The sequence below is a fragment of the Molothrus aeneus genome, chromosome 1 (genome assembly GCF_037042795.1).
Source record: "Molothrus aeneus isolate 106 chromosome 1, BPBGC_Maene_1.0, whole genome shotgun sequence".
In the NCBI taxonomy this organism is placed as follows: domain Eukaryota; kingdom Metazoa; phylum Chordata; class Aves; order Passeriformes; family Icteridae; genus Molothrus; species Molothrus aeneus.
Genome location: NC_089646.1, coordinates 47,527,218 through 47,554,674, shown reverse-complemented (window position 1 = coordinate 47,554,674; position 27,457 = coordinate 47,527,218). Strand labels below are relative to the sequence as shown.

Sequence of the window (27,457 nt, the reverse complement as noted above, 5' to 3'; positions counted from 1 at the left end):
TGAACTTTTCCCTTATTCATTGTCATTTTATCCATCCACCTTGATGGTTATTCTTTGAAGTATTTTCTTCCCAGCAACTGAAAAATTACATTGATGATTAAAAGTTTGCAGTGTTAACCTGGAAATTTAGAAGCTTATTTTATGGTTTTAGACAGAATTCTTGAGCAACATAAGGGGTCCATATTGAGACAAGTGTTATTTAATAACTCCATTAATGATATAAACAAAGGGACTGAGTGCACTCTCAGCAAATGTGCCAATGACACCAGGCTGAGTGATGCCGCGATGCCATCCAGAGGGAGCTGGACAAGCTCGAGAAGTGGGCCCATAGGAATCTAGTGAGATTTAAGAAGACCAAGTGCAAGGTGTTGCACCTGGGTTAGGGCAACCCCTGGTATCAGCACAGGCTGGGGGATGAACTGATGGAGAACAGCCCTGGGGAGAAGGACTTTGAGGAGCTCATGGATGAGAGGCTGGACACGACCCAGCAATGTGCATCTGCAGCCCAGAAAGCCAAATGTGTCCTGAGCTGCATCCAGAGCAGCGTGGCCAGCAGGGCAAGGGAAGGGATTCTGTCCCTCTGCTTTGCTCTGCTGAGACCCCACCTGCAGGGCTGCATCAGCTCTGGGGTCCCAGCACAGGAAGGACACGGACCTTTTGGAGTGAGTCCAGACCAGGCCACCAAGACAGAGGGATGGAGCAGCTCTCCTAGAAAAAATGGCTGATAGTGGGGTTGGTTCAGCATGAAGAGAAAACTTGATCTCGGGTCACCTAATTGCAGCATTCCAGTAACTGAAGGGAACCTGCAAGAAAGCAGGAGAGGGACTATTTACAAGGGCATGTAGTGACAGGACAAGGAGGAATGGATTCAAATAAAAAGAGAGTAAGTTTAGATTAAATACACAAGGAGGAAAATTTTTACTGTGAAGGTGGTGAGGCACTGGCACAAGTTGCCCAGGAAAGTTGTGGATGCCACATCCTGGGTACTGCTCAAGGCCGGGCTGGATGGGGCTCTGAGCAACCTGGGCCTACAGCAAGATGTCCCTGCCCTTGGCAAGGAGCTTGGAACCAGATGATCTTTAAGATCCCTTCCAACCCAAACTATTCTGTGATTTGGTGATTCTTTGTGATTCAGTGGCCTCCAGTCTGGTTATAAAACAGCATTTCCTGACGTCACAAGGGCATTTGGGCTAACTACACTGCGGCATTCCCACGCAACGGTGACGGATGCAAGACACACAAACAGCAAAGCTTTAATTCCCATGCTCAGAAGCATTTAAGCCTTCCAGTCGCTGAGACCTTCTTGTGAATGAGCCCAGCGACCCGAGCAGCCGGCGAACGCCCACACCCCGCACCGCGGCCCACGGCCTCGGCCCCCGCCCGCCATTGCGGCCCGCGGGCGCCCCCGGGTGCCGCTGGGCGGGAGCGGCGGGGGGCGGGGGCAGCGGGGGGCGGGGGCAGCGGCGCCGCCGCTTCCGGCCTCCATTTTACGCGGCGGCAGCGGCCGGAGGCCGAGGTGGTGTCGCGAGTGGAGGGTTCGGCCTGCACGGGTGCGTTCCGGGTGCCGTGTTTCTTCTTCCTTGGGCGTGGTGGACGAGGTTGTGATATCCTGTGGCTGCGGTCGGAGTGCCAGCGAGGGGATGGGCTCCCCCAGCTCTCCCGAGAAGTTCGGCTCCGGCCGCTGAACCCGCCCGGAGCCCCCCGAAAGGTTCGCGGGTCGTGTCCCCGGGGAGGAGGAGGAGAGCGGGGCAGGGCCGGCCGGCCCCGCGGGCAGCATGGACCAGAGCGTGGTGGAGCACCCGGTGACCCTCATCATCAAGGCCCCCAACCAGAAATACACCGACCAGACCATCAGCTGCTTTCTGGAGTGGACTGTGGGCAAGCTGAAGTCCCACCTCTCCAAGGTGTACCCCAGTAAGCCGGTGAGTTGTTGGCCAGCCCTTTTCCCTCGCCTTGTCGGTAAGGCTGGCACTGCGGCGACTTGGGGACAGGCGGTCAAGACTTCCCTTTTAAGCCTTGTTAAATAAACAAACAAGAGCCCTGCTGCCGAAGAGTGAGCTGCGTGAAGGCGATGGCCGGCCCTCTGCTTTCAGGGAAGTTGGCAGTGTAATAAATACGAAGCTGCTCTTGTACATCGTGTGACAAGATCGCAGTGTAGCATCCTGAAAGGCGATATCGCTAAAGATGCTTACTAATGCTTCACTTAGCTTTTATTTGGGAACTGAGATTTAGGTATCTCAGTTAACTGAATTTGAGACTGATTTTTGTAAATCTAAGAGCACTGGCTAAGAGTTCTGTCTGTTCTCAAGTACAAGTGATATACGTAGGGTTAACAGGATCTAGGGAATTCATTGAGGTGTGGAGCAGATAGATGTTTATTCATAAAATCATTTGAAATTATGTAGCTGAACAACCTCCAAAATTATTTCCTCCATTTTTCTTGAGGTTGTGCTGAAAATTCTGCTATCAGGTCTTATACGAACTTGTGTGACAGCTGTGACTGTATTTTGAAACAATACCTATAGCTTTTTTTGTTTCTGAGGGGAATACGGTTTATTTCTGAATTCCTCCTAAATTAACTGTGGCAGTTAAAAGGGGCTATGAAAAAAGCATAGGCAATAGATGATAATACTGTATATGTGTAGAAGGGCAGTCGTGCAGAACAGTATATTTAAAAATTTGTTCCAGAGAAGTGTATGAGAACTGCAGCAGCATGTGGGGCCTACAACCAGGCTTTAGAAAACACCAGAAGAAAGTGGCATTTATATTTTAAATTATTTTTCACCTAGTTCAGTAGAAGAATTACTGTCATTGTTGATTTTTTTGACATGGAAAAGTAAAATGGTTGCTTTGTCTCAAAAAGGGTTTCTGCCTTTTGGGGAAAGAAGAAGAAAAGCAGCCAACAACTTGGTCTGTGTCACTGGTACATTGACATCTGTTAAACAGTTGTGAGAGTTTGTGAATATAGTTATTGCTGTGGGTAATTCTCTGCTGAAAGAGCCGATCTGCTGTGGAAAACAAAAATACCACTCAGCTGATTGCTACTTTGTCCTCCTCACTAGAATTTCCTCCAGTGACGTGTTTGTGAAACACTAGTTTTCTTACTCATCCTATGAATGATCTTGCTAAATTCAGCTCCTGAAAGGAAAGAACCATAATGAACAAGAGCTCTGCATGTTGCACTGTCGGCTTTAAACAGCAGTATAGTGTTAAATTTCAGTTTCCTGAAACATCCTTCTTCTGTTGAAAATAGATTCCTCAACATGCCTCTCAGTATTACATGAGTAGTTCAGCACACCCAAGTTTGTTCTGGGTTAAAGAATGGGGAGTTTCTTTAATGAGAACTGTCTCAGTAATTCCAATTTTATTTGGATTTACTGCACTTGCAGTTAAACTAATAACTGAACACAATATTTTTATTTCATAGGACCCTTCAAATTAAAGTAATTACATGGGAGAGGAGAAAGGTGTTTAATAGCATGGCTCCTATGTATAGTGAAATCAAAAAGTATATTTTTGGCTCAATATATTTTGAGTGCTACTGCTTTTTTCAAATGTAAGTCCTTTTGCTTTTAGGTGCTCCCCTCCCCCCCCCCCCTTTTTTTTTTTTTTCTTTTTTTCTTTTAAACCAGATCAGTGTTAAAAGCTTGATTTCTCTTTGATTTCTCTGTTACCTCACCATGATAGGTCCTGGAAGTAATTTCTATTAGAATGCTATTTTAAGGTGGTGGGAGTACACCAGAACACAGAGACTCTGCAGGCCTTGGAGTGTTCTTGAAGGGTGTAAAATAGAAGTCAGTTGCTGTCACTGCTGTACCTAGTATTTCAAGTTTTCTGTGTGAATTGAACCTCATTCTTGTATGTGCATCTGTAAATTATTCAGTAAATTATGATAACTGTAAGTGTCCTAATTAAATTTACAATTTATGAAGAGTATTTAGAAAGTGAGGTGATTAGAATAGGCAAATGAGAAGGTAGGTCTTGAGGCAATATTTTCCAGATTAATTTGTGTAAATTACTTGCCTAAATACATACAAATTTCAAATACAGGCAGATTTAGATCGGTTTAGTTGTTATTAAAGTTGATACACTTCACGAAGTAAGTACTTGCATAAGCTAAATAGGTTCAGAAGGGTGTTAAATTATGTTTGTAAGCCTTAACCAAGATTCACATTTTTCAGTACTTTTGCTCCCTGTCTGGACCAGTTTTCGCAGCTAGAGTACTGCAGTTACAATGTCCCTAAATGAAATACTTATGTAGAATAATACAAGGCTCTTGTAAAATCAGCCTGGGTGTCTCAGTCTGGCAGATCCTACCTTCAGTGCATTAAGTGCTGCATTGATTACACCATAAACAGTAATTGAAAACTGCTATTTCTCATTTCCCACAGTACCTGTCATTAGCATTTGCCTACAGTTCTCACCAGATGTGGTTGTCTGGATTTTTATTAGCTATGGAAGAATGGGAGAGAGGCTTAGTGAACTAAAATAATACCTGTCTGGTAGCTGCAACTGTATAGCTCAGAGATCACCTGTGTTCCTACAGAACATTGCTACACTGTCTTAGGTTTGGTGTTTGGTAATCTGCTGGGCATAGCTAGTTTGGACTAAGCATTGCAAAAAGAAGTCTTGCATGAAAAATTTCCAAACCAGTAGCTCTGGAGTTCTTAGTTTTGAATACATACATTTTGGATTTTGATCTGCAAACTGTCTCCTATCTCGCTCTAGGTTCTAGAATAATTTTTTCTCATGTCATGTGCTTTCTTCTGAAAATGGGACTACTCTAATTATGTGGTTTGAGGTGTTTTTCCATCACAGTTCAGTGTTTCAGCTAGCAGTGAGCGTCCTGTTCTTGAAGCAGGAGGTGTGGTACTGACATTTCCTCTGGCAGAGGATGAGTTGAATGCCTTTTCCATTTACTTTGGCATATATGTGAACTACTGTGTTTCCACATTTATTACCTCTTCTTCCAAAAAAAAAGTCCATTTCAGAATTACAGGCTTTCAACCTGAGAATTGCAAGTGATAATCCTTTAGTTCTCAGGCAGTTGTTTAATTTATGAAGGGAGGAGCATGGGGTTTAAGGCCTCATCTTCCCCATTAAAGTACTCAACATATGCTTAACCTTTTCTTTTGTGGCCTTACTGTAGGGAGTTAAAATGCATTACTGAAGGCTGTGTAGTCAGCTTTGAGGGGCTGTTTTAATCTTGCCAGTTTCACCTCTGTAAAATACTCATATTTAAAAGTGACTTGTATCTTGTTTGAGAAAATACTTTAATGAGAGGGAGTGGAAGAGGGGCTGGTTCATGAGGTACTAAAGAGAGCAATTGAAAGTGACCATGTAGAAAGCCCCATTAGAGTGAGACAGGGAAAACAACACTCTAGTGCTATGCTGGATGGTGATTTAAAGATTTGGAGTTTGAAGAGTTTTTGCTGTTGGGCTTTCCTTGTTTTAAATGCTTATCTGTTCTTACTAATCTCCAGATAATCTGTCTCAGGACCCAGAAACAAGGATTCTTAAAATTTTTCTTCTGATTGCACTGGTCAGTCTAAAGCAACAAGTCTCCAATTTAGAGGAAATTAAAGTTTTCTTTAATCTTGATGCTTAAATTCTGATTTTTCAGTCCTTTCCCAAATACAGAATGCAAGCTTGCATTCTGCTGGTAGCCTGTTCGTGCTTGAAGGGCGCAACAGAATGGTATACCTCAAAAGAAGTTATTGAATATGAGTCAGGCTTTTTTTGTTGTTTTAAATGTAAATAGAAATAGTACAGCATTGTTGTTGAATGTATTGCAGTATTTTATCAATTTGAGCTGCAAATAACTAGTTCCCCATGTTGGGAGACATAAAAATACTGTCCAAGGCCACTAATTAAAAATACAGAAAAGTGCAGAACAGTAGAGAAAATGAGTCTTAAATAGAAGTGATAAACAGTTCTGCACAGTATGTGGCAGGTTATTAAAAAAAAACAAAACATGTATTTAATCATGAATGGCTAGTTTGGCTTTGGGAAAAAAGTTAAAGCTTCAGATTTACTGAGTACTTATTACCATTATTTGCTTTGAATATCTGTTTTGTTCTTATGACATGACCATTTTTTTCCAGATAGAAAAAACCCAAACAGTTTTGTAACATTTCTGTATTCTGCTAAATTATTTTGGATCTGTAGAAGGCTATTGCAAGAAGAAAAAAGTCAAAACTTATGTGAAAGCTTTTCCTAATCAGAGAGATCTGGGGCTCAGCTATTTGTCTTAGTATTAGCATGAACAAGACTGCAGGGCTGGGATAGGAAGAGGAGAGGTGTAAGGCTTGGTGTTTGCATGATGGGGAAATTCTTCAAATAGTTCATGCTGATAATGCATGTTTGTTCCAATGGTGTTAGGCTAGATTTCTTTGTTTAGCATTTGTGTTTCTGTATTTTGTTGGACGAAGTAAGCTCCTTGTTTTAGCATACTGGACATCTTACTGTAGTTAGGCACCTAAAATAGTTTCCCTTAAAATAATTCAGTTGTTATTTCTATTGTGTGGATTAGTCCAAAGTTATTAAAATATGAACAGTATATAATTTGTTAAAAAAAATAAGATCTTTGTTTACAATACTAGATTGTTTTAAACTGTGAAACTGTAAGAATAGGAAAAAAAGCTTACCCAGGTTGGAAGGCTACCTTACAAAAAAAAGTTCTGCTGATTCTTGCTTTTTAATGCTTTCCTTCTTGTTTTTTTTGTAATGATGTTATTTTTGGTTTTGTGTCTTTTTGATTTTCTTTTTTTTCTGCAGGGGGTTTGAGGGTGCGGGCAAGGACTAATAACAGAAAGTCCTTGTTGAAAAAGACTGAAATGTGTGCTCTTCTCTGTATTTTAATTGGCATTCCATTGTTCCGCTAAATTTCTTTGCTCCAGCCACTTCTCCATCTATATTTTCAGAAGGTGACTGGGACCAGGAGCAGGGTAAAGAACGAATCACTAAAAGACAGGAATTTATGAATGTACTTGAAAGTTTTCTTGACAAGCATTTACCCTTAAGTGTTGTTAATTGTTATGGCACTCTTGCTGAGTGCTTAATAGCATAATTCTTTTTCAGAAATAATTTGAGTTGGACTTGTGAAGCCTCTGAAATGTTTTTAAGTCTCTCTGTTGGTGATTGGACTTAACATTTGCAGATGAGAAAATTCCTTTTATCTCCAGCTATATACCTGTGCAGCAGGAAAAAAAAGCTAAATTCCTTTCTTTGTCCCCATCTCCTAGTCTACAAAGGATCAGAGACTGGTGTATTCTGGCAGACTGCTTCCTGATCATCTGCAGCTGAAAGATGTTCTCAGAAAAGTAAGCTCTATATCAACACCATACAATATTTGATCAAACCCTGTCTTTGGGAAATAGGAATTTAGATTTGTGTTATTTAAGTTAAAATTATCATTGTTGTATTGAGAGATGTAACTATAGAATGTTGCTATGTTCTGGAAAATGTATTTTCAGGTGTGCCTTGTGTGTAGGATTATGATATTGTGGATTGAGGAGGTGTTTCCAATTGGTGGGAGAGCAAGTAGGCTATGCTAAGTCCCAACCAAGTGATATGTTGTGTCATGGAATGATTCGTGTTGGAGGGGACCTTATAGATATTCTAATTACAACCCTCCTGCTTTGGGCAGGGGCACCTTCCACTAGACCACGTTGCTTAGAGCTCTAACCTGGCCTTGACTTTTTTGGACAGTTACCACTGTCACATAAATGGAATTATACAGCATATTTGTGTTGATTTGGGACATCATTTAAATTCTCAAAGAGGTTTAAATCCAGAAGTTATGTCAAAAATGGCATTTGTATAAACAGATAAAGAGTAATATATTAATTATGGAGAAGCAAGAATTCTCAATTCTTGAGTAATTTCCTGGGAAGGGAAAACTTTCTTGGTTTTGATTTGGCAGCTGTTAACCATTCCTGATGATGTTTCAAACTTTGTTTTTTCTTGCTCTTTTCATTTCATACTTTTAAAAAAAATTCTCTTGGTTCCTATTGGAACAAATAATTCTATTAGTCTAATTTTGGATTCTTCAGTCAACATTTAGATCCCAGTTCTGAATATGTGTGACATCTCATGCACACATGCACTTGGTTTTTCAAACTGACTCAAATAGCCTGGATTGATGATACCAGGTAATCAAACTTCATTAATTCAGGAATGTTCTTAAAAATGCGTAGAACAAGATATTTAGAGTAGATTATAAAGAACTTTTCTTTCAATTTTGATGGTGACCGGAAACATGATGCATTATGTTGAGTTGTGTAAGTTCTTTGTAAACAGATCAGGATGAATCAATAGCTGTTATTGGGGAAATGCCTTAGGTCCTTGTACAGTTTTTAATCCTATGAAATAGATGAACTCCATAATATAGTACCTGGCTGTGGGTAAGGATGGTTTTCTGTAATGTGTTGGGGTAAAAATGAATCTACAGGCTGTAAGAGTGTGTTGGTCACATTGTAAAACTTCCTGTGCAGGAAAGTCTCCAAACATGGATGGTGCTTTAGTGAAAGTGGGCACTTGAACTTCAGTATTAAGATGGAGAAACAGATGCAGAGGCATCTTGAGTATTGCTTCAGCAGACTAACACTTTATAATCTTTATTCTGAAATAGATTTTATTAAATGGAATTAAACTTCTTACCAAAGAAGGTGTTTGCAGTTTACTATGTATAGGTTTACTAGAAAACTGAAGCTGGACTGTTGCAAACCAGTGTATGCCCTGTGCCACTTAAATGTTCAAGGAAATGGTTACAAAACTTATCTCAAAGCTTAGTTTTGCTTGCTAAGTACAAAATGAAATCCAAATTCCTTAAATTCACTTGGCCTGCTTGCCATGCACTTGCTTTAGAAAATAAGATTTCAAACTTTATGTGCTAGAGGAGAAACTTTGTAATTAATGTCTTCCTTCACCATACAGGGGCTGTGCTTGACTTCAGAGTATTGGCATAGTGCTTTAATGTCATAATGGCAGTTATAGGCCTTTGGTGTAGTTAAAGAAATTCAGTGGATTTGAAAGCACACCAGCACAAAGTTAGAAATTTGTGTTGGAAGAAGAGGAGTTTTTGCGCTAAAGCTTTTGAGAGCTTTTGGAAAAATATGATTAAACTTAAATTCAGTCTCATTCTCTGCCAAAATCTTCCTACTGGATTATCTATAAATTCCTAATATTATCTGAGGACTTACTAAATCACTGAGTTTAGCTTTGTGGTACTTGCTCCTTGGTACTAACCAGTGTCATTTCACCCATACAAAATGCATAAAAGCTGGATGAAAGTTGTGACACTCTTCTAGCACAGTGGTGTCCAACATATTACATATGAATAGAAGTATGTTACAATAAACTGCTGCATTTGATAAAGCTGTATGCTGCAGGCTAACCAGTGGTATGTCTAGCTTTCTTTGCCTTTCCCAGGGGCATAAATTCTTATCTAGGAAGGTGATTAGTTAGGTTCAAGGCTTTTGACGTGGCCAAAGTGCTGATCACCTGTGTTCAGGGCTTTCTGATCCTTGCTCTCACTGACTGGTAAGAAGTTACACTTACTGTAGCAGTGAGGCTGTGCTTGGGGTTAGGGGCCAGTTCATGGGAAGGCGTTTAAAGGACTGAGTGTGCATTGGCTATGCTAGCAGTAATGCACAGTGGTGTGTAAAAGCATTTATCTAGTTTTCTCTATTCCTAAAGATTAAAACCATAAAAATGGGTAAATGGCTGTTATAGCACATTTATATGTAGTTTAAAAAAAACCCCTCCAAATGCAGATTTTCTGAATGTCATCTCATTAAAAATGGCAGCTTGCCTGCACCATGCTGATTTCAGAAGAGGATAGAGGGATGTTTTTGTTGCTCCTCTTGCTAAAAATTTAGTTACTGAGGAAGCTGCAGTGTGCAATTTAAATATGGAGCCATAGCTGTTGTGTTGCTATGGCCGTGTAAGGGAGTGTTTTAATTTGGTACAGCGAAATAGCTTCAGATTTGGGGTGAGCATGTTCTGGTGGAATTGGCATGGCCTTGCTACAGGGCTTCAAGTTGTGGCATGCATTTGCTTCCTCATTTTCGAATATTTGGGAATACTCAAGCCCCACCTAGCACTTTGAATAGCATTCCACGAGCATGGAATATCTGCAGGGGCCTTTAGTTGCATGCAATGGCTGGCACATTGTTCCTATCTTGGTCTGCTTGTGGAATTCCAGTGCCTTCGTTTTTCATGTACCCTGATGTCTCTATTCAATAACATTCTTCATAGATTTCAGTGCAACTGTAAGCCTTCCTAATATTAGGTAAACTTAGCCCTGTTAAAGGTGTGAGATTTTTCCAAAATAAAAGTTTAAGCTTGTGATACACTTCCTCATGCTTTTCCTGGGTTTCTTCCATTAGTTCTGCTATACTACAGTTTTAGGGGAAACTGGGATAAAGTCAATGTTCCGTATTTTATTGTGGACAGCTTTTAAGAATACATTTGCTGTGAGACAGTAAGACTCTTGTGCTGGACTCAAGTGTTGCTCTACGGTCTCTTTTGTATAAGGTTTCTTTAGTGCTTACAACTTTGAATTTTTAAAGACTTTTTTTATACTTGTAAGTTTCTCCAATATTGTTGCTTTAGCTCTTTGATTTCTTTAATTTTTAGCAAGATGAATATCATATGGTTCACCTGGTATGTGCATCTCGGACACCCCCAAGTTCTCCAAAACCCAGCACCAGTAGAGAAGGTCACGGAGCATCAACCTCCAGCAGTAGCTCAGTGAGTTTTTTCATACAGAGGACATGAATTCCTTCTACACTAAGGAAACTTGCCATTAATTTCTCTTTTAACTTTTCATATTTGTCTGTAAAATGGTGTGTTGAAAGTAGAGCATGCTATATGAATTTGTACAATTAGACTTGATTATTTAAGGATGTAATTTTATTTAAACAAAGATGACCTTTTTTCGTATTGTAATAGTTATGTTTATTAGACGATAAAGCACTATTTTTCTAAGCTACTCTTTCTTTTTAACACTGTATTGAAAAGTGCACTTTCCTTTCTCTCTCTATCTCTGTATCTTTGGCAGAAATTGCAGAGTGTATTCAGAATTTTAGAAAATCTAAGTTGAGACTTGTTTTGTGAAAATTTGAGAGACCAGTCAAAATATTGCTGTTGTCGTGAGATACAGGTGGAACTTGGCCAGGTTTTTTTGTTTGACAGGAATTGGCCAGTGTTTATGTATGAACTTGGAGCTAGTCATAGCATCTGTAAGGCAGTCAAAAGTAGCAAGTGTTCTTAACACTTTTATTAGTTAAATTGTTTACAGAACATGTTTGTTTATGGTGTTTTGAGCCTTCCTCTCCTCACACCCTCTCAAAATGATGGTGGTCTTTGTTGTATTGTATTTTAAAAGCAGTTATGATTTCTGTTGAGAACTTGGTAGTTCTTTTTTTTCCAGAATTGGCAGTATCACTAAGCAACCCTTGAAGGTTAGTCAGAAAGGGATATGTACAATACCAGCATAGGTACATTTCATCTGAGATGTGTGGATTGTCAGCATATGGGAAATGCCCTTTGAAGCTGTCTGCCTTCATTCTCCTGTTGACAGGGCCTGTGTCAGGCTGCTACGTGGTAGTCAGAAACACAAGCAGTTTAAGCAAAAGTAGAGAGGGGACTGTGGCTACAACATCTTTTCAAAGGTTTTATTTATATTTCTGTATACAGGCAGGACACAGGCGGCCTGCTTGGTAAGTGTTTATTGCTGTGTACATCAGTTGTCAGTGTTGTATTTGAATCACTGTATTAATGACTGCTTAAAGCAGGCAGTTTGCAAAGTGCTGAGTTCATAACACTTTGGAGGAAACAGCCTAAACCCAAAGCTTGAATGGCCTTTGTCCTTCTAGTTGTTTTTTATTTCTATTCCTCCCCACCCCCACTGGTCTAGCGGTAAATTTTTCTTGTGTTTTTTGTGGCATAGATGTCTTAAGTAATTGCACCTCCTCACTTCCTGAGTTGTCAAAGTTAAAGAGGATTTTTTACTAAGTAACTACTACAGTAATTCTTAGCAACAGGATTTGGGGATTTATTACAACTGAAACAATGCATCTCAATGGCCCCATTCTAATCTTGTTATGGTGACAGTTTAGAAGCCGGGTACCAGAGGTCTGACACTAGTTTAGATGTGTTCCTTGGAGCCTGAGTAGTTCCTAGCTGTTTCCCTGTTTTCATTCATAGCCCCCTTCTAGTGATGAGTGCAGCAATTTGGATTGGGCAGCTGGCACAGTGAAGAGGGTGAAGAGTAGAAGGGGTAACTAAAGATAAGGATAGGGGAATGGTGTTTTAAGCCACTGTCTCTGAGGACAGTCATATCCTGAAGTTGCATTTATTTCTGTTAACAATAGCCACTAGAATTTTTGTTCCTGCTAAATATTCTTTCAATTAAGTTTTAGTTTGCTTCGGCTTTTTGAAACTATGATTCCCAGTGACTTGTGGTTTTCTCTGGAAGCCATCAAGTGTTGAGTCTTTCTGAATAATTCTCTTTTTTTTCCCCCTCTTGCACCTGAGTACAATTTTGAATTTCTGTTTTTACTAAGGCTTGCCAGAACCAGTAAAACCACAGAAGACTTACCCAGTGTTTACACTCCTGTTAAAACTTGTGACAAAACATTAAAGCAAGTAGTTTTTTTTAAGACACTCTGGTAAATCTTATAACTGTGGCAAAGATCCACAACCTTGATTTTATTTATTTTTAAGAATTTAGACCGTTCTGGATCAACTGCTGCCTCACCCACAAACCAAGAAGCTGCTTCTACGTCTTTGAACACTAGTGCAGATGGAGTGAGGCATCGTAATCTTCCACAAGCACACAGCAATCCCGTGCCAAGCCACCAGTTCCCTTATTTAATGCAAGGGTAAGTGAGACTGAAGCAATCCTCACTCTTTGATACTCTGTACAGTGCTTTAAATGTTCAGTTGCAATTAAGTTTCTTTCACAGTCTGGAAAACCATTTGGCTAGTTCGCCTTGAAGCATAAGTTGCATTAGAAAAGTTGAAAATTAGTGTTTTTAGCCAGGAGTCAGTCAAAGAGGAAGTGCTCTTGGTGCTCCCCTTCAGACTGATTTTTGATATTATTCTTTATGCTTCCTGCCCTCAATTTTCTTGGAGTAGTGCAGCTTTAATATGTGTTGTGGATGTAGTTAGTAATGTAACTGATAGAATTATTACTTCTGGTTGTCTTTTCTGTCCTTTATTTTAGCAGTCAGCACTAAATTCTTAGTGGAATCTGATGGTTTCTAGTTTTTTACACAAAAGAGATATAATTCTTCATTTCTCCATATTTAAACTGTAGAAATAGAAATGCTAGAAATGATATGCAGGTGTTTTGAGTATGTGTAGTAAATGATATGCAGGTGTTTTGAGTATGTGTAGTAAATGATATGCAGGTGTTTTGAGTATGTGTAGTGCTTGTGTATCTACAACAGAATGTTTAAGGATTTTCATACATACCAGTGAAATGTAACCAAATCTATATCAGGTCTGTTACTGCATAACTATTCAAATTCTGTTCTTTTTTTTTTTTGTGTGTGTGTGCTTAAAAAGCAGCTTTAGGAATTTTAAGCCATGTGACCTTAGCAGCTGCTTAAACATGTTTTTGTTGTTAGTAGCAGTAGTAGTAGCTTCTTCCAAGGGGAAAACAGGAGGATTTCTGAGTGTGTGTTCTGAGATGATAGCTGTCAGTTCTTCAGGGAGCACTTTCAAATTTCCTTTCTGACAAGGTGTCTTCCCAGTACTGTATAGATTCTAGAAACCTGCTTTGGAGAATGTTGAAACAAAAGCCCCTAAAATATGAATGTGCTAACAATAACATTGCTTCTGTTGCTGGAAAGAAAACAGATGCCAAGAGCTGTTAAAACTTACTAAAGCTTCAGTTTAATTCACATGCTCTCATTACAGTTAACTTAGACTTTACTCTTCTTGCTAGTTTTCATCTTGAATTTGTTATTTTTTTTAATATTATCTGAAATGTACTATCTGCTGGCAAGAATGGGTGGAGACTTGTGTTATTATGACCAAATGCATCTTCACAGATGTGGTCATACTTGCCCTTCTGACAAAGCTAGGTGACACCGGGTTGACTGTCAAGACTGCTGTTGGTGTAATGTAAATTAATTCCAGAAGCAATTTATGATGTGTTGTGTGAATGACTAATCTGTAAGAAGTTTAAATATTTTTACAATTAGCTTTTCACATAGACATATTCTGAGTGAGTTTTTTTCAAGGGTGGTGAACTGAATAAGCTATGGACTCCAAAAGGCAGCAGAACCATTATTTAGTCTTTGGGCTGAATTAATTTGTGTCAGTTTGGGAGACCTTGCTGTCTTGGAAAGAAGGAATAACTTGCATTAAAAATACTAAGTCTGTGACCTGCTGTGTCTAGCAGGTAATGTGGATTTGTGGACCGAATGAAGTGCTGAGAACCTGACATGACTGTACATATTTCAGGGGTTTCAGTCCTACTTGGACTATTTCTAGCTTGGCTACCTGGAATAGGGTCCTGCTTGTGTTTCTGGTGCATTGGCAGTGCACCCAAACCACGTATTTCAATTTTGTGTAATCCAGAAGGAATCCAGATGGTGTTCCAAGAGCATTCATTCTGTGGTGCAAACAGAACTGTAGTAAGAGCAAGTGACTGGAGGTTTCCAGGAGTGCATTCCTAATCTGAACAGAAATGCCAAAATAAATGAACTCTAAATAATCCTAGGCTTTTTTTTTTGGAAAGTATTTTAATGGAATGCTGTCAGAACTTGAAGTAGATCTTTGTGGACTGTTGGATATTGGCTCTGCTCAACTTGAAATAATCTGTGCCCAGTGCCTGCTAGAGTCTGCTTGCTTCTTTAAGAATGCTTTTTAATGCTTCAGTAGTCTTTTCAGATGCATCTGCTTTTGCTTTTGGGCACTGCTGCTTGTATTCCAGCAGTAAAAAATGCCCTCTGTTTTTTTAGCTGTCACTTAAACATCATTTGGGGCAGGGGGATCTGGCTTTAATGTAATTTATGTGCAGATCAAGACTTACTAGGAAAATGAAGATTCATAGCTGAAACTGGTGTTACTCTGTTGATTTTTCTTTTATTTTTATGACCAAGCAATTTTTATTCTCGCTATTCTTGCATGATGAAATATAGGCACTGCTGATAGGGAAAGATCACCAGGTGTTTGAAAATTTATGTAAGAGTCAGTTTCTTTGGGTGTTTTGCAATACTTGACTGACTTGTATAAATAAGTAGTGTGGATGTTAGATGATTAAATTACAGTTTTGATGTTTTTTTCAGCTCCTGGCTTAATGCTGCAGTGTGAGAGTTGAACATACTTTGGGAAAATAGCATTTAGTTCAGATTGTTGAAGTATTACAGGGAAAAAAAATTAAAACCTTCTGTTGCTTTTAACCTTTTGTAAATGCTGTTTTTAAGAACTCCAAACTTGAGGTGGAACTGGGGAAGTAGTTTATGTATGTACCAAGTGATTCTTTAGCTGTGGGGAGCCAGCACAGTGTTGCCTGCTCCAGTGGACTTTGTTGGGGATCAGGGTCTGTGCTGCAGAGGTACAAACAGAACACACGGGCTCAGCTCTGACGGGGCTCACATTTCAGACTGGAGAGCACTTGGAAGCAGTAAACAGACAAGAGACATCAAGGCAGTAGAATCATTTGTCAAGTGTGAGTGGCCCATCTAGTGAAATGCTTTTGTATTGTGCACACAGTAATGTTTGAAAGCAAAATGACATACTGACAGCATGCAGTATATCCTAGCACATAAATACATTGCTGCATCAGGCACCTTTGCTCTGTATTTTTTTCTAAGTAGCAGGTATCATAGCAGAGGATACTGAAATGCTGCCTGAAGTTGATATTCCAGGCTTTTAAGTCTGAATAAAAATTCTTGTTTTTTCACTCGTGGTGAGCAGTATCTTTGTGATAACCTTACCTTCAAATTCAGTGCTGGTTAATTTATTTGGGTATCTTCCATAGATCAAAAGAAGTAGTTTTGTGCTTTTCAGCCATCCTGAGGAGTGCTGTGTCTCTTTTCAGAATTTTCTGAAGCTACCTCTACCATTTGAACTGTTTTCTGGCTTATGCAACTGTTCTTCTGTTGTCTGCTCTGCTTTGTTCTCCAGTCTTAGAATGCCTTTACAAATCCTGTTTGCTTCTTTGTTCTTACACTGTTGCTGCCATTCTTTTGATATACTCTGCTTCCTACCTCTTTCTCCTCCTTTTGGAAAAAGATGAGGAGAAAGTATTGTGCTACTTTACTTTTTCCTTGAAGAGCAAGCTGCCTTGCTTAGCTGAGAAGATCCTCTTTGTGGAGGTTCTTCTCACTGAAATACATTGTTACAGTGTAAAGAGTTGCTTCTGAATTTCATAAGCTGTCTTAATATCATGGCAGCTGTAATAGCTGTATAATTGACAACATCTGCCTCCATTTGATTTTTGATGAGCAAAGAAAATACTGCTGTACTAGCTTGTGTTCTAAGCCAGAAGCCAGTTGTAAGCCAGTCTACTTTTACTCAATTAATGGAGCCAAGTCTTGAAAAATTAAGTCTTTCTTCTCAAGAAGTCATGTCTTCTAGAAAAGCTATTGGGGAAAATAAAATTAGAAACCACCACAATATTTGAATGGGAAAGAAATCATGTGAAAAAAAAAGAGCATGACAACTGAACTTCTGTGGTTTGTCTTGTTTGACTGGCTACTTAATCTACCATTAAGCTTTAAGACATAAAGAAAGCAGCTTTCAAAAGAGTTTGAAAGAAAGGCGAGGCTCAAATCCGGTGATATTTCTAAAAGATGTGTCTGTGAGAGCAAGCTTAGCCTAAGCCCTCTCAACTTTTTTTGAGGTCAACATAGCAGTTACAAGGAAGAATCCTAAAATCTGTATGTGAGAAAAGGAAGTGGCAAATTTCTTCAGAACTCACCCAGGCAAGTTGAGTAGTACTGATTTTTGCTGACTGAGGTGGAAGTGAGTGATCCTGCCTGTTCAAAACCCCATCTGATACTCTAACTGCTTGAAATTGAGACACTGCTCAGTGATTTGTCTCAGCACAGTACTTAATGACACTCATGTCTTTAAATCATCTTTACATTTTGAGGTCAAATGTTTTGTGAATTTTGGAAGAGTCTTATCTCTCCAAGTGTATGCCAGTTCCAGGGATAGGCAAACACATTCTTATAGCTTGCAATCGTAAATCATGATTAATGTTTTTCAACAGTAGCTCCATGGCATTGCTGTTTCAACACATTAATTATGCATAAATAAACAGCATCAGCAGGGCTCCTAGTTAACCCTTTCAATATTTGAAATAAACCTTGAATAATGCCTGTGACTGTTTCAGTTTGTGTTTGGTATCAGGAAGGTACTTTTGGTTATTTTTGTTTGTTTTGACAACAGTTTAGAGAAAAAAAAAGGTTATAGCTAAATGCAAACACAACAGTTTTAGCAGAGGTCATGGAGTTGCATGGCAGGTTCTTGTCCAGAATTACAGTGCAATACTTATTCATGTGTAACATGGAAAAAAGATTTTAATGTCTTCCTCCCATCTTTCTTTCTGGGCATGTCGTGTATATCTGAATGCCTGGTAGACTAATGAAATCTCTTGGTGATATCTTTGCAGGGAGTGCCTTACTTAGGGAACAGGTGTAGTCTGCAGTACAATTACAGCAGTCTCAGCTTTTGCTACCTGCAGTCTGAATAAACTTTTCTTCATGCTTTATACTCTCATGCTGTCCTGAAAGATGTCCTGGTTTACTACAGTTCACTACATCAAAATCTTTTGGGAAAGAGTTGGAAATCTTGCCAAAACATGCTATATGCTCTAGGAGGTAAGAGAGGATAAGAAGTCTAATAGCAGACAAAACCAAACAAAACTTATGTACAGGAGTTTTATCTCTCTTGCATGTGAATCAGAATCACATATGCTCAAAATATTGAAGGGGGGGAAGTAAATCCTTTAGTGTTCTTAGTTGCAATCTTCAGAAGCGGTATCTGAAAGATTAGTTTGTTGTCTTTGCTTATGTTATTTCTTCAGGTCTCTGATCACAGTGATATTTCAGATATTGCTTCTAAAAGAAAGCTGTAGAAGATAGTGAATTTTCCCTTTAGACCTCTTGTAGACCTTTAAGGATGACCTCTGAATTTGAAAAGAATTGTATGAAAGAATTTCTGCAGTTAGCACAGTCTTGAAAAATTTCCAGCATTTTGTCCCAGAGACGCAGCTAGTGCACATACTAAGTACAAAACAAAATATTCTTTCTATGGAAATAACTTTGCTTATTCATTCCTTTTATGAAAATGTGCTTTTTTGGAATGGGTTGGATGATCTCACTATTTGTTATTTCAGTGTGTTATTTTAGGGGAACAAATGAGAGGAGAAATGCTACTTTAATTGTTTTTTAATACTAGCACGCTTTTTAAATATCACAATTCAGAGCTGAATATTTTTCTTTAAATCGTTTTCTAGCAACATAGGCAACCAGTTTCCAGGCCAAGGTGCTCCTGCTGGATTTTCCATGTATCCTGCATTCAGTCCCTTACAGATGATATGGTGGCAACAGATGTATGTACGTCAGTACTACATGCAATAGTAAGTCTGCATTATCTTAGTACTGAGCTACACTAGTGAAAAGAATATATTAAATGGGTTTTTTTCAGGATCAAAATGGCAGTGTTTATTTTGTCTAGCTCTGTTTTATACTCTGTTTTGTCCAGCAACTTATGAAATCTAGTCTTGGATTATAATTAAATTAATGTCTTAGTAAATAAAACTCTAAGGGAGAATGCAGTTTGTTCTGACATGTATTACATCTGGAACTATAGCAAAGAAGACAGGCTTAGTAATTATGGTGCGTGTTTTTTGACAAACCAGGTTTATGTTTAAATTTTTAGCCAAGCTGCTGTTTCAGCCCAAGTGACTTCCAGCACCGAGCCAGCAAGATCTGCAGTTGCCCAGGCTGTAAATTCAGAACACGCTCCTGCAAATGAGCCTGCAGCAGTGCCAAATGTAGCTGTCCAGGACAACAGGCCTGTAAACCAAAATGTTCAGATGAATGCACAGGGTGGCCCAGTAGTGAATGAAGAGGACTTCAACCGGGACTGGCTGGACTGGATGTACACGTTCTCTAGAGCAGCAATTCTTCTGAGCATTGTATACTTCTATTCTTCTTTCAGTCGGTTTGTCATGGTAATGGGAGCCATGCTGCTGGTTTATTTGTGAGTACAACAGTTGAGTATAGCTGCAGATCTGAGATGTGGAGTATGGTGCTAATGTTTATTCCACTTAGAATAAAAAATCATCCACGTGCAAAAATTTACACACTGCTCCTTTACAATAGGATGTGTCTGTTAAAAAACAAATTTAAACAAGTAGAGAGACTGATGTGAAGAAAAGCAATTCTCAAAATGTTTTTACACTGAGCTGGATACCTCTTATACCTGAAACACAATGTTCTTACGTATTGGTGATAATAAGTGATCAGTATTGTTGAAATGTAGCATTTTGGAATGAAAATTGAGAAAGCAGGGTTGGGACGGGAAGGAAGCTCATATAAGTCAAGCATATACTTGCATAAACTTAAACTTACTGCTTGGATATGAAATTGCAGAGCAAAGCTCAAATATCTTTCCAAAATAACGTATAGGGGTGTGTGCAGTAAGTTTTCTTAGGTAATGGTACTGTAATAGTGAGGTACTAGATCTGGTAGAATATGGAGACGTAAAATTTTTTTAACTACATGTCGTAAAGACATAAGCACATTCTGTGCTTAGTTGAGAAATACCAGTACTGTTGTCATCACTTCCTTTTGCATATGAAGATACTTTAATGATGTAAATAGAAGTGGAAAACAGAAGTAATGCTTGGTATCTTGGACTGATGTCATTCACTGAGAGTTTCCTTACACTGTAGTCTCAGTCCTAACTAGGACTGTTCTTTCATACAGGTAAGGTAATTGAAATCAGAATATAGATGCTTGGAAATGTAGGAGAGGCTTATTTTATTTACAGTGGTGATGTGGTTCAAGCATTAGATGAAATTTAAATTGCTTTTTTGCACAGAAAATTAAATTTAAACTAAGAAAATTAAGACTGGCTTTGAAAACTTACTTAACTTCAGTGCTTAAAAATGGGGAGGAAACCCATATTCTACATATTTAATCACCTAATTGTGGTACATTATTTGTCTTCTGGAGCTGAGGGCTGTGAACAGCAAGACCTTAATGCCTACATTGAAGAATAGCCATTCAGTTTAGTAGGATGAATTACAGAAAAATAGATGTAATCTCATTCATTTGAAAATACTTACAGAATTTGCTGCAGTAGTTAGCTGTAGAAGAAAAATCTTTTTGTTCCTTTCAAAAGAGAGGTTTTCAACTGTTCCGCTTTCTTACATAGACACCAAGCTGGATGGTTTCCCTTTAGGCAAGAGGGAGGCCAACAACAGGCAGCCAATAATGCAGAAGTGAACCGTGATGGGCAACATGCAAATAATCCTGATCTTGAAGAGATGGTGAGTAAGGGCAGATATGTCTTTTGAGACTCCTATGTATTATATTGTAAAGTATGTTGTAGTGCCTGGACAGAAAGCCAGCTTTTGTGGAATGGAGTTGGTTTAACCAGAAGGCTTTCAGCATTGTCCTCAGGTTGTGCCTGCTGCTTAAATTCTGTATTTCTCCAGTCTGACAATTACTGATTGTCTCTACTTCAATCACTGACTTTCTTCATGCTAGTTACTTCAGGAGGTTGTTCTGAGAGAAGTCACTTAATGTAGGAAGATACTGCTGGTTACCTTATGTCAGAATTCTGAAAAGAAGCAGTTGAATTGCTTCAATTTCTGTTTTTAAAGGAGCGACTTATGGATGATGGGATTGATGAAGACAACGGAGAAGATGCAGGTGAAGATGGCAATACAGAGCAGCAGCCTGGATTCATGGCTTCTGCTTGGTCCTTTATCACAACCTTCTTCACATCACTGATCCCTGAAGGGCCTCCACAGGTTGGCAATTAAAGTGGAAAAAGAACTGTCAGGCAGCCTCAGTAGCCATATGTAGAAGTGGAGCAGATGCTAGAGAGTGTTCTAAATACAGTGCAATTTCTGAAAATTTATAATGTTATCTTTTTGATCATGGTGTACAAAAATGTGTATTTTTTTCTTTTGGCTTTCTCATGCATTGAATATTTTAAGCACAAGTGGACTACTAAATGCTTTCTTTAAGATTCTTCTTTTTCTGAAGAATAAAATGTAAAGATATTGGTCTTCCGTGTTTTGTTTTAATTTCAAATGTGTGTTACTCTGAGGCAAAGAGCTTGTATGTAATCTGCACCATTACCTCTTTAAAGAGCTGTTAAAAGTATGAACGTTGACAGACCTTTCCAAATGCTCTCTATTTACCTGAATAATGAATCTTGTGTTTGATGCAGGGTATGAATTCTCACATGGGATTTGGAATTTATATAATTCCTGAGAGAATGAAGTTAACACAAGGGTTACTTGTTAATGGCATGTTGTCTTCATGTCAGAACGTAGTAAGCTTCTTCATTTAAAAAGCTGAAAGCTTTTTCTTGAGACTGTACTGACATTCATTAAAGTTGGAGGTATTTGACAGCTCTTCAAAGACAATTGGCAGTCATGGGATAAACTTTAAATGTTTGATACATACAGTACTTTTTAAGGAGAATATAGCTGTGCTGGGGCAAAACATGTACATTAGGTTTTTTAATAAAAACTGTTACGGTAACTCTTTTGGATGTTTATATGCATATTTGAATGCAAATGGCTAAATTGTGCCTCCTTAAGGATGAGGATATGATTAATTTCAGAGTGTAATAAAGTTATCATGGTGGCATTACTGACATTGACCAAAGTGATGTGTTTGTAGCAGCGTCTATACAGTTACAAGTATGCTCTCAAGAGCAGACTATCTGTATTTTTTAACTTCATTAACCTTATTAAAACTGAGAAAAAGAAAATGGTACATGAGAGAGTAGCAGAGTGCCATGTCAGGTTTTTGGTTGCTTTCCTTAATCGTAGTCAAGAAGGTACATTTGGTTTTGTACTTAATTCTGAAGTTATGGCGTGCTCTCTAACTTAAGAATGTCTGCAAAGATTCTGTTACACTACCACCAAAGTAAAGCATGTTTGACCTCAAGTATGGGGCAAAGTTCTTGAATATTCTGCATGAGTGATAAATAGGGATTTATTTTTCGCTTGCTTTTGTTAAACTGCTATGCAGCAAAGTTTTAAACCCAAAGAAAACCTTTTAATTTTCACAAGTTTGTCAGAGGAGAAATACAAATCTAAGTCTTAAAAGCATCAGTTATGTTATTTGCTGTATAGGTAGCAATGATGAATAAGTCATTTTTAATTATGATATTTTCTTCCCATTTTTACTACAGAAAGCTGATCTTAGTTTAGGTTCTTTACTAGATATACATAAAATGGATAGACCTTGTCCATGAAAAGTTACCTTTTTTAGTTTGGCAAATGGATCTAACTTGACTAATATTTAAGGCATGGTACAAAAACGTATGTTTTTAAAGGAGTGTCACAAGTGTAATAGGCCTTACTTCTGGAATACGCTGAAGAAGTTTCATCTGTTTGACACGTGTATTCTCCTTCTCACTTTTACCAAAGTTTTTCTTTTACTATTTTTCTTTTTGTCCTTGTGTTGGCATACCTGTTAGCTGTGCAGTTATGACTGACAGTATCCAGCTATCAGCAGCCATTTGTTGCTTCTTACTGATGTTATTCAGGTTGGCTTGTTTTCCATGCTGTAGGAAGTTGATGGCAGCTCTCTGCTATTAGCAGACTGGATTAAAACAGCTCATATGCTGTTACCCATGGTTTGGTTAAAAGCTGTAGAATTGTCACTGCTGATTTGTATTTAGACAAGGATAAATTTGGCAGGTTTCACAAGGCTGAAATAGTGAAATGAGAGATTCTGGTAGTTGGTTGGACGTTGAGGGAGATGTTCTGTGAGCTTTAACCAGAACACAGAGCTGAACTGATTCATTACAGAGGCCACACTTCCATGAGATCATTAAATCTCCTAGCCTCCACAACTTACCAAGATACAAGCAAGGAAAAGCAAAAATATGGTTACTGAGGAAAGTGAGTGAGAAATAACAATGAGGTAGGGAGCATTACCAAAGAGTTGGACACAGAGGAAAGCTAGTGGCAGAAGCAAAAATAGGATAAGGTAGTGATCATGAGTAAATACAAAGCAAGCATTGAAAAGCAGATTGAGGTAAGAAGTGTACAGTTTTTAGAAAAGGAAAGAACGTGGTGAAAATTAGACAAGGTTGTTGTTGTGTGTTTTTCTGAGCAATTTGCATATATAATTGAGCATATGAAGTATAACAGTTGATGATAGGAGAGAAATTAGAACCCTAGGAAAATGGTTGGTTTTTCTTAGTATATCCTTGTAGAAACTGTTCAATAGCATAAACCAAGCCAAAACACAGTTATGTAGTACATGGTTCTAGGAAAAGCTAGATGCAGAACTCTATTAAATCTGTGGCACGAAATGTATCAGAAGGTGTGAGGATTAAAGCACCATAGGATGTGCCCCAACTGACCTGTAAATCACACACTTTTTACAACTTTGCATATAGAAAAAGTGATTAAAATTGATTATTTCCTTTGCCTTGCAGGAAGACCTGAAATGACAGATGCATTTAGATTCCTCTAAATGTAGATTAACAACAAATCTGTGGCATTATGGTGCAATACCTTCATGGTGCGTTAATGTAAGAGACTCCTATCAGAAACAGACACAAGTGAAGCACATTCCCTCCATAACACTTCTGCTGTGAAGACACAGATCAGATCAGCAGTGCTGATGGAGCAACACACTGCTACTCCTTAGCATGATTTCTTAATCCTATACTTTGAAAAATACTTTGCAACTCCTGTTTATCCATACATACATGTGCATCGACTTCTAAAGCCCAGCTTACATTGAGTTTAGCAGTGCCACTGTTGGCTTAACAAGTTGTCATGGTTTAACCCCAGTGGGCAACTGTACTGTGCAGCTGCTTGTTTTCTTCCCCCTTTCTTCCCTCCCTCATGGAATGGAGAAGAGAATCAGGAAAAAAAGTAAAACTCAGTCTAATAATTGAGATAAATTGAAATATAATGGTAATACTAATAATTATAGTAAAAAGGGTGCAAAGAAAACCCAAGAAAAATGAGGCACAATACAGTTGCTCACCACGTGCTAACAAATGCCCAGCCTTTCCCTGAGCTCCCCATGGCACCATTTAGGATGGCTTCCCCCTGTTTATATCCTGGGGATGATGTTCTATGCTTGAAATACTCATTTGACCAGTTCAGGTCAGCTGTCTTGGCCATGTTTCCTTACAGCCTCTTTTGTGTCTCCTCCTGGCAGAGCATGGGAAACCGCGAAGACCTTGATTTAGAGTAAGCACTGCTTGGCAACAAGAGAAAAATCAGTGTGTTATCAGCATTGTTCTCACACTCAATCCAAAACACAGCACTTCTTAGTACTGGCTACTAAAAAGGGAAATGAATTCCATCCCAGCTGAAACTGGGACACAAGTGTAACATAAACTGGAGAATTCTTGGATACAAAATAGTGGACAAAAGGATTTTTTTTCTTCTATTGTAAGCTTGCCATCTCTTGTTACTGCTTGGTTGGGAGACCCTGAGAGGCAGAATTGGCTTTCCAGGTCACTCATAGAGAAGTCACCACCTGATATTCCAGGAAAAGTTTGCTTCAGTCTAAGACACTACCTTGTTACTTGATGCAAAATGAAGCTGATGCTTCCATCAGATGGTATGATTAGTCATGTTTCTGCTGCTTGTTTCCTGTACATACTGAACATTTTTTAGTGTAATTCATATTTAGCAGTCTTTGCTGTTGACAGGAAGCAGTTCAGAATTTATCCCAGTGAGTGTGAACTCTGACCTATTTTTGGTTATATTGGGGTGGGCAGTTGTGGACCCAACTGCAGCCCAGCTGGGTGCACCCTTGTTAGTAAGGTTGGGGCCTGCCTTTACTCTGGTGCCAGCCAGATGCCAAAGCCTCCAGGGTGCCATGGGGAAGCTTTAATACTGCTGGCATTCAAGTTAAGGGGGTTAATGCCAGTGTGGCTGTTCTTGTGAGTGAGGTACTCTTCTTTCAGATTCCAGTGTTAGTAGAGGTGGAATGATGCAAACTGGGAATGAGTTACTTCATCACTCAGAGCCTTTGTTTCAAATCTGCTGCTTGTCCAACTAACAAGGTAGTACAAGGTTTCATTGTAATTCCCACCCTCCAAAAAAAAAAAGTATTTGGCCATTCTGTGTGGTGGTGGCTCTGCAGGAATGCTGGATCTGGAGTACCTGTTCAGCTGTAGCTTCTTGGCTGGATTTACTCACTTGCAGCTGTCTGTGCAAGTTCTTGCTTTTGAAGGAAGCTGGATGACTAATGTGAATGCTTGTCAGTTTAGATGTATTTAAGGATAATCAACCCAGTAGCAGTGATTGGAGAGGAGGGAAGCACATACTGCACCTGAAGGAAGTGTCCATAAAGAGGCTAGGGCTGCATAACTTCTTTTGCCTTTGCAAAGGCAAGCACAGTGTCCAGTGGGAGAATTCCCATGGAGCAGCATTTCCACTTCTTTACCAAGACAGTTTTTCTCTTCTTTATTAGGATTAGTTTGTGCTTGTTTTAGACTTTGTTTAAACAACATGAGGCAATGTTGCTATATAACAATATTTTTTTTTTCCTTTAATGCATGCCAGTGATATTGGTGGATGATTCTTGCGTAGTTTTTGCCCTCCTAGAAATAAACTGCAAAATTACTGGTAATTTTTGGAGTATGGCGCTTATACTACGGCAGCTACAACTGGAGTTTGCTCGCACAGTGGTGCGTGTGCTTAAAGCAGGGGAAAACTTACAGAAAGACTGTTGACATTTTTTTCCCTAGCTTTGCAGAAATCTAGAGGGAGAAGCTTGGTGTGAGGTGCTCATGAGACAAGTGTAAATTGGATTGTGGATACATTTGGTTTTAAAAGATGAGGGGCTTTTTTGTGCATGTGCAGAGGTATTTTCTTTATGGCTTTAGGAGGTCTGCTGACCTTAACTGCTGCTTGGAAAGGAAAGACAAAACCTGGTCTTTGTGTCAAAGTTATCATATTTGGGTGGCTTTCTTGGACTGTTTTGCTTAGTAACTTGGTGCAAGGTCAAACTGTAGCCATGAAATAACCACAGCAATGTGAAAATACGCTGCTGTAAAAATAAATGAGCCGCTTGTCTGGCCGATGAGCCACTTGACGCTCTAATTTGTCAGCCAAAGATAATTAAGGAAATGAGTATTTGACAAAACAAGAGCACGTCATTGGTGACGGGGTAACCGGGGGTGCTGAGGGCAGGGCCGGAGCCCGCGCGGAGCGGCGGCGGCGCTGCTCCAACAAGCCGCTAGATGGCGCCGCCGCCCGGCCTGAGGGGGCTCGGGGGCAGCGGGGCCCGCGCTACCGCAGCTCGGGTTACCGCGGCTCGGGCTATCGCGGCTGGGTTACCGCAGCTCGGCCTATCGCGGCTCGGCCTATCGCGGCTCGGGCTGTCGCGGCTCGGGCTGTCGCGACTCGGCTGCGGGCCAGCCGTTCGCTGCGCTGCTGCAGACGGAGGCACGGGGCTGCAAGTGCCGCGTGGGCCGCCGACGGCGCTCCTGGATTCGCCTCGCGTGAAGTGAAAGCTCCTTGTTTGGCTGGCCCCGCGGCAGCAGGTCACTGTGGTTACTGAACGTGCAGAGCAGAGGTTCTGTGTTTATAAAGGTGTTTCTTTTCTCTGTTACCAAGACTCCTTGCTAGCAGGAGTGTAGCATTCACCTTCAGGAGATAGCTGATGCTACCAGGGAAAGCTCGGTGGCTTTCCCTTCAAAAAAATGTGCATCCGCAGGCGCAAACCCTCCTGCGGGGCCCTCAGCAGAGGTGAGTTCCTGCAGCTGGCATGAGGGCTCGCTCACTCCACGACTCCTGCTTGAGATAAGTGGATGAAATACTGCGAGGGAGCTGCCAAATTGCTCCCATTGTTGTAGCTTTTCTCTGGCTCGAGGGCTTCGTATTCCAAACATGCCTCCAAACAGCCGTGTCGGTAGCTTGCCTGTTCCAGAGCCACCAGATTCTCCCATTCGGGTGCTTGTGGTAATGCTGCTGCGTGGTGAAGCAGTGCTGTAACACTAGGCACCCCGCTGTCTTCATCTGGTTGAAAATACCCAGCCTCCAGATTATGTAACACAGAGTAGGCTCTGGGAAATGTGGAATCATCAGTTTATTGAGTTGTAGGCTAGTTTTCCAATGCTGATGATTTAAAAGAATTTTTTTGCCCTGTGGCCAGAAGGATGCAGTGCAATACATAAGTTACAGCATGAATACTGTTAATTGAAATGATTATACATGACTTGGCTTTGATATGTCTTGAATTATTTTCCT

General features: G+C 39.7%; 1 protein-coding gene across 4 annotated transcripts; it reads left to right on the top strand.

Moving 5' to 3' along the window:
• The first annotated feature begins 1,479 nt into the window (after nt 1–1,479).
• Nucleotides 1,480–21,873, top strand: HERPUD2 (HERPUD family member 2). Of its 4 annotated transcripts, none has more exons than XM_066556520.1 (9): nt 1,480–1,922; nt 7,245–7,322; nt 10,642–10,755; nt 12,733–12,890; nt 17,763–17,849; nt 18,488–18,610; nt 18,913–19,236; nt 20,443–20,530; nt 20,867–21,873. In XM_066556520.1, the coding sequence occupies exons 1-9, from the start codon at nt 1,776–1,778 to the stop codon at nt 21,026–21,028; spliced, it is 1,281 nt and encodes a 426-aa protein (XP_066412617.1). In that variant the 5' UTR covers nt 1,480–1,775; the 3' UTR covers nt 21,029–21,873. The 4 variants fall into 4 exon arrangements, with proteins under 4 accessions (XP_066412617.1, XP_066412608.1, XP_066412626.1 ...); XM_066556511.1 differs by having other exon boundaries at nt 1,481–1,922; nt 20,416–20,530; XM_066556529.1 differs by lacking the exon at nt 7,245–7,322 and having other exon boundaries at nt 1,481–1,922; nt 20,416–20,530.
• Nucleotides 21,874–27,457: the final 5,584 nt, after the last annotated feature.